This window comes from Martes martes, assembly GCF_963455335.1.
Source record: "Martes martes genome assembly, chromosome: 10".
NCBI lineage: Eukaryota > Metazoa > Chordata > Mammalia > Carnivora > Mustelidae > Martes > Martes martes.
In genome coordinates, this window is record NC_137898.1 from 106,217,415 (window position 1) to 106,231,835 (window position 14,421).

Below are 14,421 nucleotides of genomic sequence, written 5' to 3' on the forward strand. Positions count from 1 at the left end.
CTCATTCTTGGGAATCTTATCACCTAGATCCCGTCCCCCAGCCCACCTCACCATATGATCCTCTCCCAGCAGGTCCTGTGCCCACACCCTCCAGCCTCCACAGGCTCCCTGCTTCCTGACCCCCTCTCTCTGTCTTTGGCCACCCTGCCCCTCTCTTCACCTGGTGTCACCGAAGGGCATGGACCAGGCCAGCAAGGGGAAGGGTAGTGCAGCCATGAGGGGGCTCACCTGCTTGGACAAGGATGAACTCCAAAGACTCCTGTCCAATGCGGTTCACTGCAGTACAGTTGTAATTTCCGAAATCGTTTTCGGAGTCTGGGGTCACCTTTGGAAAGAAGGAACTCGTGGGTTCTAAGTGTCCCAAGCAATGGCCACCAACTCAGATCTTTATTTATTGGATGGATTTGTAAAGAAAAGAACCAGGAAAGCATGAACCATTAGCTCCAGCCCAGCCTGAAGCCGGAGAGAACTGCCACGGGGCCAGCGAGAAGAGGTACCCTTGGCCTCCTGGGCCATGACCCGGCCCCAGGGAGAGAAAAGGGGCAGGGCTGAGGCTCAGTTTCTTCTGTAGCCGATGGCTCCCCTGGTCAGGATGCCAGAGAAGCGAGCGAGAAGATGTTAGCTGCATAGAGGAGCTGATCCGGAGTCGGACGGTGCCTTCTCCCCGCTCCCCTGCCCCCTCCCCGACTCACCTCCAGATAGCTGGCGGAAGGGGTGTTGTAGATCTTGATATTGCTGTAGTTGGAGCTCGGCAGCAGCTGACCGTCTCGAAACCACGAGATGGTGGCACTGGGGTAGGCGAATACCTCGCATGTGATGTTCACCTGGTTCCCCTCCCACGTGTACACGGCCACGGGGCCCTGCAGCTTGGGGGCATCTGCAAGGAACCACAATGCCGATCAGGAAGACCACGACTACGTAGGAGCCCCGCACGCCCCGTCTCCCAGCCCCTGGAGGGCGGGTGCGCCCCAAACAGAGCCAGCGCTGGGATATAGTGAAGGTCAGGCTGGTTCAGCAGTCCTATGAGCCGTGTGGGAGGACAGAAGGGCTCGTGAGCTTGGCACAGTGTCAGGGGATGACTTGGGGACAGAGCTCTGGAATGGCTCGGGCAACTGCCACCGGGAGCGTGAGCAGAGCCAGGGGGATGCAGCTCGGATCCTGGCTGCCATTGTCCCCTTTCAGCCCGACCCTGCACAGTCCCCTCCCCTCATCCTTCCACAGCTGCGGCTCACACTGCACTTCCAGGTACATGGACTGGGAGTCCTGGCCGATGGTGTTGCTGGCGGTGCAGACATACTCTCCTGCGTCCGTGTACTGGATGCTCTTCAGGGTCAGGGACGACACGCGGGCATGGCTGTGCACCACCAAGTGCCCGTCCAGAGTCTGCCAGGAGGGAAGAGAGCGCGTGAGAGCCCACGGCGGCGCAGGGAGAGGAGACTGGGCCATCTCTTGTCTGGGACCAGTCTCACCTTCTCTCCCCTAGCTGTGCCCATGTCTCTTACTTACGGTCCCAGCTAGCGTGGGAGGCTCTGGAGAGCGCCACGGGAACTTGAGTGCATCCAAAATAGAAAATGGGACCCAGTTCATGGGAAGCAGCCTAGACTCCATGCCAAGATCGGTTTGGGGCAAGGACGAGCAAGGTCCCCCAAGACGACTTTGTTTGGCACGTCTAAGATGGAAGCAAAAGCCCTGGCCAGCGGATAGTCCAGCAACAACAGCTTTGCGTCCTGAGACTCTGGGAAACCTGCGCCCTGTGCTTTCCTTCCAGGCGTCTGCCCATCTGGCAGCTCGGTGCACGCATGCATAATGGGAAATCAGAGTGTGCCAAGTGCAGGGACTTATACAAGAAACCTATATTTCTGCAGATGTCTCGCCTTCCTGAAGGCTTAAAAGTGAAATAATTTCATTCAAGAGAGAGTCCAACAGCTCGGTGGCGAGGAGCTGTTGAGCTGGAAGTGAGGGTCCCTGGGTCCCCTCTCCAGGGACAGTGGCACAGAGTCCCAGGCAGCCACCACCAGATTCTGCATTCCAGCCCTTGATAACATAATTGGCTTCCCGAGTCTCTGGAATTCCAGCGATTGGTCAAAAGGGGAATAAGCCTGTGATCCCTAGGCAGTGGGTCCTGGAATATGTCCAAGGGGCTCCTGCCTTGATGCCCGAAGTGAAATGGTGGCCAGCCTAGGAAAAGTCTGGGCACGTTGCCCAAGGTCAGATCCTCAAGAAAGTTGGTAATGTGAAGAAGGAGTCTCGCTCCTTGTAGGCTGGGCCACGCTCTTATCTCCAGCATATGATATTCTGTGGAGAGGGCCAGGTGAGTGCTCTCAATGTGGCATCTGTCGTCCCATGGGTTTGGGCCTTTAAAGAATGAAAGAACACCTGTTTCCCTCAGGTTCTTCTGATGTGCTGGTTTGGAATCCCGAAACCCAGAATTGCCATGTCACACCCAGCCGGTTTGGGCAGCTCAAAAACAAAGTTCCATGGGCCTTGTGGGGCAGTCTCCACAGACCTAAGGGACCCAAGAAGTCCCTCTGACCATCGCTAATGGAATTAATCTATCTCAGGCATTTAAGTCCCACTGAGGTAGGTATCTGGAAGCTGGAACACCGGTTCCGGCGAGGAGGCAGATGGCCGAGCAAAGTCACCACTGCCTGCGGGCCATTCTGCTCTCAGAGGAGCGCCCGAAGCCCAGGCTCTCACCCCATCTGACCCGTAGGTCTGCAAGGCTGACTGGCTGAGGAGATGCTACACATTAGTGAGAGGCGACCACAGACAGGTGTGGAGCCCTCGACTAGAAAGCCATGAGACATCGCAGGGTCTCTGGATCCTGGGACTCCCTTTATTGTGGGCTGACGGGGTTGTCCCAATACACCCCAGGAGCACTTCCATGAGCTATCCGAAAATGAACCCATCAGTCTAAGTGAGTGGCATCGAGGACATCTTTGCAAACACCTCTAGAGGGCTGACCTGACCTCTTTGCCACGCCTTTCTGCCCCAGATACAATGGGATAAAGGCAGAAAAGGCTCAAGATCTACCCCCGCCCTTCTGGTTATCTCAGTGAGAACACAGGTTTAGCTGACCGTGACACCGGCCAGCGGCTGAACTATGATCGTGTGTCATACAGACGAGCTTGTCCTGGGCTCAACACCCACAAACATGGAAAACGGACCAGATCATTGGGAAGTCAAGAGAACATTTCCACAATGGAAGCAATATTGCAGCAAAAGATGCAAAGAGAGTCATGTAGGGAAGAGGAGGACAGTAACAACAACAAAGCAGGGCATGACCAGTCTACTCAGAATATTCTAGAAAGTGGTTGAAGAGAAGTTTGGAAGTGGTTTCATTGACAGCCATGATTTCCTCCCCTTCTGGGTGGTCTAAATTTCTCTGTGTGGAAGATTTTCTCATTTCATGGTGTCAAGAGGCCAGGAGACAGTCCTCTACACAGAATTCTTGTTTTGCGGCGGCTCACGACGGCATTGGGGATGGGAATTTGTCAGGTGCCCAGTTCTCGCTCCAAGGGGAAGCGCACAGACTTCCAGTGCGATTAGACTCTCTCCCTCTGAAACATTTTACTGTGGCACCAGGACAAAGGCAAGGAGTGCCACCTATGAGCCATCCAGGTAGGGGTCCTGGTGACAGTTCAGCCTTGCAGAGGAAGTGGACGATCTCTGGGCAAGAATGGAAGGACAGCTGGGACAAGAAGACCCTGTTTTGCAAAAATAGCAACGCAGGGCGATTACAGCTACCTTCTCATCAAAACATTTTTTGCATCCTTCTTCCAGGTGAAAGTGCTAATTTTCCGAGCTTACAGAACAAAACTGGCCATAGCCCAAGCCTTCTCTGGAACTCATCTGGACTTAACGGTCTTTGTCTCTGAATGAGACAAATAGGAAGGAATGGAACTTCTGAGCCCCAGGGGCGGCGCTCACTTGAAAGTCAATTACATCCAGAGTGAGATACTCAAGATAAGGATACTTCTGGAGAACGGAGGTGAGTTCTCTGCTTTCCTGGGAGTAAACCTATTACTTCCACTTATAATAGTAATTCTCTTACCCTCCCTTAATGCTCCCTCATGAATCTCCCCTCCCCTTCCAGCCGGGTCCACATCAGAATGACAGGGAAGATGCAGAAGGCCAAGGAGAACGAGGTCTGTAGCTGCTCAGAAGCGGGGGTGGTAGTGAACCCTTCTTCTCTCCCTTCCCCAATCCCAGTGGGTCTGTGGCTTTGGGGCAATACAACACCAGGCTGGGACCGCACGGAGCGATTTCAGCAAGATGCGTGCTCGACTACGGTCCCCATGACGAGGAAGAAGGTAGGATATGAAGAGAGCTTATCAGACACTGGGTTTGATCACGACCGTGTGTTCACGTGCAGAAACTAGGATCAGTGCCCGGGGGCGGGCAGTCAACTCTTCAATATTAAACAGTATTAAATATTTATAGCCACGACCTGAACACAAGAGTTATGTGTTCCGAATAATTATCATTCCTGGAAGACCAAGAGGATCGGGTTACCCGATTAGAATACAGTGTATAGGATTCCCGTAGTCTACATTTATACTACTACAAGATCAAAATTTCTTCTGGAGAAGAGAAGAAAGCTAGTTTTTAAAGAAATACTTGTGGGTTGGATTCTCGAACCCCATCGGAAGCATACTGGTTCTTATTTCACTCTCTGTCACTTAATCACACAAGTCAGTGAAAACAATGACAGGCATGATTGTAATTAGGGTCTTGGGTGGGTAACATTAAAATCTTAAGATTAATATTTAGCTTCAGTTTTCAAACAAAGTCCCACATTCCCTGAGCTGAAGCAAGTAGTCAGAGAAATCTCAAGGGCTAAATGCTATGCACTTCTAAAAAACATACAACCGCTTGTGCCAAATCGTGCTCATCTCATAAATTTAATGCTCTGTGAAAGTGACATACGTGTGTTTAGCAGTTTGGGCAAACCAGGGAGAGATGTCGTCTGCATTGCTTTGACACGAAATGGGATGTGATGTGATCATTTACCGAGACCAATTATTATAAAATAAGCGAGCAACAAGATGAGTTGAGCTGGGAAGGGTTGAGTGGGTTTTTAGACCACTAACTTCGTGACTTTATGACCCAAAGCCCCATCAACCAGGTGAAAGTAAAAAAAAAAAAAAAAAAAAAAAAAAATTGTCATTTCAAAACGCCTGGCCTGGGGATTGGAGCGATTTATTTCTGTAAAAGTATAATTACCTGGATGTGATTTTTACCAGCACAGCAAGAGAATAAGATCCAATTTTAAGAAGTAATAAGGATTTTGTTCATCCACTCCCAACACAGCTTGCTTGCTCACCCTAGAACGCCACTATTGCTAAGTAACGTCTACCACTATCGACCTATTCTTTAATCTAACTCTAGGACTAATTAGTTTAGCATGTCTGGTTATGGAACTGGAATGGTGAGTTAAGCTAGAATGCTTTCGAAAACTAAAGACTGGCTAGTGGTCAGGTAAGCTATACCTCTTGCTTCTCTGGTCGAGTCCACGAAGCCTGGAGAGAACAAGATATAAAACACAACAAGAAAGCAGTAAAATTTTACAACATGTTGCTTCAGAACATTGATGTATAACACTGTGTTCCGTGCACATGCAGCTGCTTTTTTTTTTTAACTCAGAACTCTGTCCAAGGCCCACTTTCAATGGTGTGTTTATCACCCACTTTAAGTTAGGAGGCAGTTCATGTTCCACTTTCCCCCCCTTCCGCACATTATGATGTATCATTCAAAGGAGAAGGCTTTCCTAATCTTTGGTAGGCATACACATGGACACCAGCAGACGGGTTCGACTGCTCCTGTTTTAAAACGTCTTGAGCATTTCTTGTCATATTTGAGGACACCACTAATACGAACCACATAGTCTAGAGATAAATGTAGAGGGTAGGTTTCCTCCTTTGGATTCTGTTAAGACAGTCGATCGCAAAACTATGAATGCCATTTTGTGCTCATGCATTGTTCTAACTCGTTGCATGCATCCTATTAAAAATCAAGTTGGTATCTTAAAAAAAGAAAGGAACTAAGAAAGGAGCAGAGAGGTACATCAGGAATGGTTAGCATGAATTCGTTAAAGTTGTGGGGCAGGAAACTTTCAGGCCAGCAAACTCTGTTGTGGCCGGCTCCAGAGGAACGCCCAGACGGCATGCGGGCTCGAGCGTGCACCACCTTCATCCAACATGGCATTCATGAGTCAACTCAGAAGCACAGAGGCTTGGGTATTTTCCTGTCCACATTCAGATATTTTACTTATCCAGCATTTGGGAATCTACGATGCTGACGGCGTGTCTGTTTTCATACCGGGATTGAAAAACATCATACCTGCATCATTCTTTTTATTAGGCGGCACAAGTGCCTGGTTGTCCCTGATGTTCAGATAGAGAAAGGAAAGAACAGAGGCCAGAGACACAGCGATGCAATCCAGGAAATGCAAATGAGTTAGCGAACATTTAGTAAGAGTCCACTAAACGCAAAGAGCATTTGGGAGGAAGGAGGAGGGTAATGTTGGATGATGTCATGTGATGTTGAAATGAAGAAAAAAGTGAGAACAGAGGAACGAACATGCAGAGACCAAAGGGACAGTGGGCCAACATGTCAAACGTGGTTGCCAAGTTCACATCACCGAGAAGCTTGTCTGTCACATGCCAGGGCTGTGTGAATCAAGATCGTTTTTTAAGGGCTATATCGTATGGAGTTATTTGCTTTTCAAATCTGAGTCTTCTTGTGTCTCTCCCAGATCACTATGGTTTTGTGGCTTTCAGAGTAAGTTGTTGCTAGGAACAGGACGCTTCCGGTAGCCTGACCTCTGGCCTGTGTGCCTCAGGGAATGGTAGGCTATACCTTGGCCCTGACAACTTGGTGATGGGGTGTGGCTCACTTGAAGACAATCTGATATGAACACACAGAAACACATTAGCATAGGACTGGTCATGTTCCAGAAATTTTAAGTTCCAGGTTCTTTTCATATGCACATTCGATTATCTCACACACAAGTCTGTAGGAATGTGTAAATAAACTAGAAGAAGCCCCCCTACCGTTGTCCTCAAGTGTCCTCTACCTGTGCCCATAGGCAGAATATGCCAAACTCTAACTGCTCAATACAGGCACCCTTTCCAGTGTTTATACGTGGGCACCTAGGCTGTACAGAAGAGGAATTCCTCCCGGTGACAGAAAGATCCAGTTTCCAATGAATCCAGAATTTCAAAGCTCTCTCTTATTTGTGGCATTTGTGGGATACTCCACCAGCTAAAGACTCAAGGCTCATGAAATTCCATTTTTTGTCTATCTCTCCTGACCTCAACTCTCTGCCCCTCTTCTTTTCCTTAAATGTTAAGGTTTCGTATGAATTTCTTTACCAGTCATTTCAAAGTCATGTTCAAATAAGCCCACAGCGAAAGTGTTCTGCTAGCGACAGATTGTGCAAATCAGCCTCCAAAGGTCTTGCTCAGTATGTAAATGGCACCTGGAACTTAGCCCCACTCACTCACATACCTCGCAATATTTAAAATGGGTCTAGGTAGGATGAGTGATGAGAGGATGGGGGGGGGGAAACCTTTCTTTGCCTCTGCGTTATCACAAGGACCTCCAGACACATGGGTCAAACCGATCCCCATTACGATGTTCATAGATGGTTTGTCTTCTTTTTGGCCAACATAATAGAGACTAAGGAATGGATTAACTTGCAGACAGATGATCTACCCTAATGGTCTTCATGACCCAAATTTAGCTTAGCTCTTATCGGCTGGTGAGCAAAACCAACCCAATTATAACTGAAGCTTAGCAGACTGACCGTCGGCAGTCTCCAAGAAGCAGCCGGGCTCCACCTAGAGACACAAGTGGGTAGGGTGTGGCGATCAGGCTCAGGGACGGGCTTTTGCTTGCTTTCCCACCCGCTTTTTTTTTTTTTTTTTTTAATGAAGAGGAATATTAGGATCCAGTAGAAAGTTACTAACTCTGTGCCTATGGTTGGAAGCCTTTTCTCTCCTCTTAAGAAGAGAGCACCCCTACCTAGACTTAGTTAAGTCTAGACAAATACTAGACTTAACTAAGCAATGAAGCCAAAGACGGAGCTGTTCTAATGAGCTTATACTGTAACCAACTTTATTGAAGAAATCATCGAGCCTTCCACAAATGTCATCACAATCACGAGGAGCACCGTGGCGGTAGGGGCTCCATCTGAGCCAGTGACCCAGAGGGAAGTCATGAGAGCATTCTAAGGGCTCTGCACTTGACCTTGTCCCAGTCGACATTTTTATCAGTGGCCTGGACAAAGATGTTTCATGGAAGTGTTCATGCGAGACTGGAGGCAACGGCTAATACTAATGCTGGACTGGGGAAGGGTACTGAGCTGCCTGCCTTTGGGCCTTGTGAAGTGGGGGTCACCACTATTAGACCTCATTACTTTAAAAACACATAAACAAAACCGGGGGTTGGGGACAGGGTGGGGGTGGGTCCACGTGGCTTGAAATGCCCGAGACCTACAGACCTCTAAGGACAGCTCTGAGGAAAGCCAGGATGATGGACTAAAATGTTTCTGAAGCCAGAAAGAGTTTGTCTATGTGGCACTGGTGGTCATCAAAATGATTAGAGGTGGCTGCTGGCATTGAGAGGGAAGGGGGCCGGTAGTACCATCCCGGGAAGGGAGAGCCTTCCCCAACTGCCATAGTGACCCCACAGAGGAATGTCAGGCTGCAACAAACAAAACAATTTTTAGCAGAAATACAAAATTCTGCATTTTTGGTGAAGCAATCAATTGCATAAGAACAGGACAAGGGGGTATGTGGCCTCAGTGCTGTCCGTATAAAAACGAGCTGAGCGTTTTAGTTGACCACAAGCTCAAGACGAGGCAGGAGAATGAGGAAATGACGACAGCGCTAACACTTCAGCTGCCTGATGGCGCCCAGAACAGGGAAGCGTCCAGAACAAGGGAGCAGGTCGCTGCACGGAAATCCGCATTAGCTACACCAGCTCCACAAAACATCAGGGGCGTGCCCAGGGACTGAAGCTCTCCGGGAGGGGACCACCAGGAAGCACAAGAGGTTGAACCCATGGCGTGGGAAAAGGGGAAGACCAGTGAGTGTGTCTAAGGGACAGAGAGTGGAAGCTAGTGGAAAAATCCAAGAGTTCTCACCCAGAGGACTGAGAGGCAGAGGTGGGAAGACTGAGCAGTGGACGGGGCAAGGAAGGAGACCTTCTGGATCATCAGCACTGGCCAGCTGCCTGGAGAGGACAGACACCGTCACCCTTCAGGGAGGGACCATGAGCCTTTCGGGCAGATAAGCTGCAAAGTGAGTGCTGGCTGAAACTGGACAACCTCAAATGGGACCCTCCTTCCCAACCTCTAGGATCCCAGCATTGTGTGTGGTCTAATTCTCAGGAGCCTTCCTGACCTTAACAGGTAGATACAATCGTCCGTTTTTATCTGCTTCATGTACCATCCTGACTTTAAAAAGGACATTGTTTTCTTTCACTGCTACAACACTGTGCTTCTGATCATCTCGATCCCTGCTCATACACGATGCACCTTCAGATGGGGGAGAACACGAGGGGCTGCTGCCAGATGAAAGTGAAATTGATTACCCAGAGTCCAGCTGGCATGAGCGGGCCATCTTTGTTCTCTTAATTACGAGCTCTCCATGGTATAAGATGGACATCAAGCCTTTCTGGCATTAATATATAACTAATAGAAATGGCAACTTTTCTATGTAGGGTTTCATTTCGGCAGATATGTTTATACGGTGTCATGGCACTGGCTGGTCTGGAGGACTTGTTCTAACATGGATTCACACATGTTCCAGTAATGTCGCTCTGAGTAAACTTGAAGGCAGTCCGTAGTAAAAGAAACCACAATACGACCTATGTGGCTGGGCTTAGATAATTATCCCAGATTGAGACAAATGATCTACACTAATAGCTGAATTATGCAACCCTCCTTGGTCGGAGATGGTCTCTGCTGGATGCCTTTTGTCTCAATACTTAGTAAGTATGAGTGTGGACTGGTGCCTGGGTTTTTGTTCTCATTCTGTAAAAATGACTTCACAGATACAGGCCAGAAGTGCCCACCTATGAAAGAACTTAGGGTAGACACAAATCTTAATAACCCTTCTGGTCTAGCTTAGCTGTGAAGCTATTCCTAGAAAAGACATCGAATTTAAAAGCATCATTCATCTGGGATAGACATTATTTCTGTCCTTCCCTGTAGGTCAGCGATATACAATGGGTCGTTCTGGACAAATCACATGCCTGATGTAGAAATATGTGCCGAGCCGCAGCCCTGTGGTTTAAGCCCTGAAATGTACATTCAATCCACGTAACACACACGATGGGAGCTGAAATCCGAGCTTAGGGTTTAATTCCAATGTTGATAAAGAAAGTATCCAAGTAAACACCACATTTCTTAATCCAGTCGGTTTCCACAATATCGAACAGCATATGCGAGTTTCAAAAATACTTAGCAGTTCCTTGAGCTTTTGTTAAGTTGAATTCAAATGTGGAGTTAAAACTTGCAAAAAATAATGGGCTTTTTGGAACAGCACTTTCTGCTCCTTCTGATTTCATTTTGTCTTTTATTCACGGGGCAGAAACCAGATCCTCAAGTTCAAATCCCAAATGTGGATCTGCTCTGTCACCCTATCTCTTTTTTGACTTTGAGTTTACCCTCTGTAGGGATTTCCTTTAGGCAGGCAGAAGGGAGAAGATCTATCAACTGTGACATTGTGGTCAATAAGCAATCCATTATAAATGTTCTTTAAGGCTAAGGCCATTACTCCTGACCAGGTGACAAAGCTCTGGCCAACTAAAATGAAGCCCTATACTACAGGGCATATGAGATGAGATTGGAGAAGTACAACAAGAGGGTTTAAGTTGCTTTAAAACGAAGCCTCTTCTTCCTCCTGCTTTTGGCCCACTCGGGAGCAAAGGGCTGCTTGATGTGGGGATACCTCAATCCGTACATACTGTCAATGATAATGACAGCTTTCTGGTGGCCTATAACTCTATATGCTTTAAAGCTGAATCTCCCCGGTCATTTCAAACTACCAGGAAGCCTGCTGCAATGTGCTACTGAGGGCTGAGGCTGAATGCTTAGAATGTAGTGGAGAACGCGGCGTGATCGTCGTCATGAAGAAACTGCTAATTATTTTTGCCTTCAGAACAAAATGATATCCAAATGTGACCGGAAATACAGGCAGACACAAAGGCAACCAAGCTTTTGTGCATAAGTGCATGTACAGCGTGAGGCTACGAAACACAAGGAGAATTCATAGGGCTCATCCCGATCCCTGCTATTTCCAGGACACATTCCCGTCAGGACTCTTTAGAGGATGAGAGCTGGACCCCCAAGCTCTTGGCTTCTCCTTGCTCCTCAGAGCTCCGTAATCCTGGGCTTGAAAAGCACTCCCCGCTTCCTCCCCAGAACGTCTAACTTGACCATGTCCACCAACCTCACGGCCCGGCAGATCTATGCAGGAACCTGTGGCCCTGCCCCTGCACGGCCAGCAGGCTGGAGGATGGAGGCTGTGGACCCTGGCGTGGCCTCCGGGGCCCGCATCCCATCTTCCGGCTCCCCGAAGAGAACGGGGCCTGGGCAGACATGACCTGCTTTGAGCCTGCACCCCATGACCCTGAACTCTTGGTGACGTCATACCTTTTCTTCGCTGCTGATGTTCCGGGTAGAGGTCCTCCAGGTGATGGTGGGAATGGGGTCTCCTGAGGCTTCGCAGGTCAGAGTGACTTGTTCCTCCAGCTCCATGGCGGTCTGGTTCTCTACGTAGGTGATTTTGGGTTTTGCTGAAAAGACAAGACATGTGTGAGTTTGTCTGATTTTTTTTAGTTTTCTGGGTTTAAATTCAACCATGCGCCCACTCAACAGGTTACGGACTTACGGAGTGTAAGACCATATTCTAGGTGTTGTGGGAGCTACAGAACTGAATCCCCGACGGACATACACTTGAGTAGGTGTGTGACACCATCAGTGTGAGAACAAGAAACACAAGATCCTAGAGAAAGAGCGCTCAGGGCAGAGGGTGGAGAAGGCAAGGGCGGAGGATGAAGGCTTCATGAGGAGAAAGCTCTTGGCTGGGTCATGAGATCTTCAGTACGTGGAACTTTGGGATGGAGAGAGTCATTCTCAGTGTACAAAACTGCCTGACTGGGAGCAAAGAAGCAAGGACACGGGAGGAGGGCAGTGTGATGGGGGCTGGTGTTGGTGTATGGCTGCAGGGGAAGGTGAGGCCCGGCCCAGGGTAATGGCCACCTGGTTATAACGCTTGCTTTGAATGGTCTCCGGGCACTGACAGAAGCCCACTGGTGGTGTTTGATCAGAGGACTGAAATGATCGCTTGTACTTCAAGAAGGCTAATCTACGAAGAAACTCAAGATGACTGAGGTGAGAAAACCAATTTGGATGCTCTGACAGGGCCCCAGAGGTGGCGAAATAGAGTCCCGAACTGGGTGGTCCCAGAGGAGGAGGGGATAGAGGGGCAGACGGGGAAGGGCGGCTTGGAGAGAGGTGCTCACGAAAAGGTTTCGCTCGAAGTGCCCAATGAACAGAGGGCAAACGAGGCATGGCAAGGATCGAAGGAGGGAATGAGAAGGAGTTCAAGTGACTCTGAGCTTCTCAGTGACTGGGAGAGCCGTGTTAGCATTGACTCAAGCAAGGAAATGGGGCGAGAGATGAGTTGGGGGCTGCAGAATGGGCTGGGGTGGAAAGGAGATGAGATGGGTTCATTTTCCAAATGTTTTGGGTAATGCCAGAAAACACGAGCATTCAAAAGTGGAGTTAAATGTTAAAACATTAGAGAAAATTGACTTTTCCTGATTTAAAACAATTATGCTCTGAAATTGCGAAACCTTCCACAGAAGAGAAAAGATAACGCAGCACAAATGTAACTTATTTCGCTAATGGGGAAAAAGACGAGGCGAGATAAACAAACAAAAATAAATAAATAAGTCAAATTTATGGATAATTTGTGAAAGAAGTACATTTCCTTTATATTCAAATTCATACGCCGCCAGTGAGTAGGTTAATAAACTCCTGCCTATACACTTCCTACAAGCGGAGGCCCCCCCGGTTCTGCTTTTATGTCTAGGCTGTGCATTTTCTGCAGCAAATACCTGCTTCTATATAAAATTATCCATTTAGTCAAATATTCTGCTACAGTTAATCTGTACTAAACAGCTTGCTTGGCAAGTCCTTTTTTGATGGCAAGCACCCAGGCACGTCTCAATCCAATAGGGCCAAATGATCATGAATTGGAACTGACAGAGATCACTTGCGTGAGATTTCCCCACAGGAAGGTTTTGTGTCGATCTTGATAAACAAGACTTCCAAGGTGGTCACAACTCATATCGAAAGGACTGTTAACTGCAGCCGGACAGGAGGTTTGAGAAAGATAAAATAAAAGTTGAATTTCTACACTGCTAAAATCACAGATTGAAACGTGTAATGAAGGGGCACCTGGGTGACTTAGTCAGTTAAGCATCTGCCTTCAGCTCAGGTCATGATCTCGGGGTCCTGGGATCTAGCCGTGCATCGGGCTCACTAATCAGCAGGGACTCTGCTTCTCCCTCTGCCTCTCACCCTGCTCGTGTTCTCTCTCACCCTCTCTCTCTCAAATAAATAAAATCTTCAAAAAAAAAAGTGTAAAAAAATAAAATTCAGCCACACAACCAAATTCAGTGAACAGTTGTTTGAATTTTTGGCCTCTTGAAACCCAGATGGATATCGTGACCTAGACAGTGTTTGCTGGACTCGTCCTGACCCCTAGGACTTCGTCCAGGCATCAAAAGGTTAACAGAAGACAGACAAGGGATAGATAACGTCTATTAATATCTGGTTTGGCAGCTCCATTTCCCAGGGGGTTACAAAGGGTCCACTGCACAAATCTTTAGAAAAAGCAAACTGTATTCTTATTAAAAGCATTATCAACAACAGCTGATTTTGTATGGTCTACAGAGGGCCGTTGGAAGGCGGGCAAGCTTCTCACTAATGACCTAATCTCTCTGTGCTACAGAAGCAGCGGGCCCATTGTCAGAACTCACTGAAAGCTCAGAATATCGCCTTGGAGTTAGAATATCAATATAATTTATTGTCCCATCAGGGCACTCTTGAGAGTGAAAAGGGATGCTCTACATAACTCCCCCGGGACAATGGGCGTCAACAGGTATACAGGGGCAGAAGCAAGGTCACGTCCCTCTGCACACAGCATCTAGAGGAACATCTCCAGGTTTTGTCTTCAGATGGTACTTACACCTTCTTAATTGACGTCTGTTGCGGGCCTTTGACTTTGGATCCCTGTTCTATTTTCCGCCTGCTGCGGTGGGACTTACTGCCTCGGAGTGTTCCATTGCACTTCTCCCCACGGACCCTCCTGGGAGCACAAACGTCCCTGGGAGTTTTTG

The 14,421-nt window shown here is 48.3% G+C and overlaps 1 protein-coding gene across 5 annotated transcripts in view; it reads right to left on the bottom strand.

Moving 5' to 3' along the window:
- NCAM1 (neural cell adhesion molecule 1) overlaps positions 1 to 14,421 on the bottom strand; it is a gene marked incomplete at its 5' end in the record, with an annotated part of 294,571 nt that overhangs the window by 40,446 nt on the left and 239,704 nt on the right. For all 5 annotated transcript variants that reach the window (XM_080815557.1, XM_080815556.1, XM_080815560.1 and 2 more), the window contains 4 exons: positions 229 to 325; positions 693 to 877; positions 1,233 to 1,383; positions 11,666 to 11,808. In XM_080815557.1, coding sequence (XP_080671683.1) covers positions 229 to 325; positions 693 to 877; positions 1,233 to 1,383; positions 11,666 to 11,808 — 576 coding nt within the window. The remainder of the gene's footprint in view (positions 1 to 228; positions 326 to 692; positions 878 to 1,232; positions 1,384 to 11,665; positions 11,809 to 14,421) is intronic.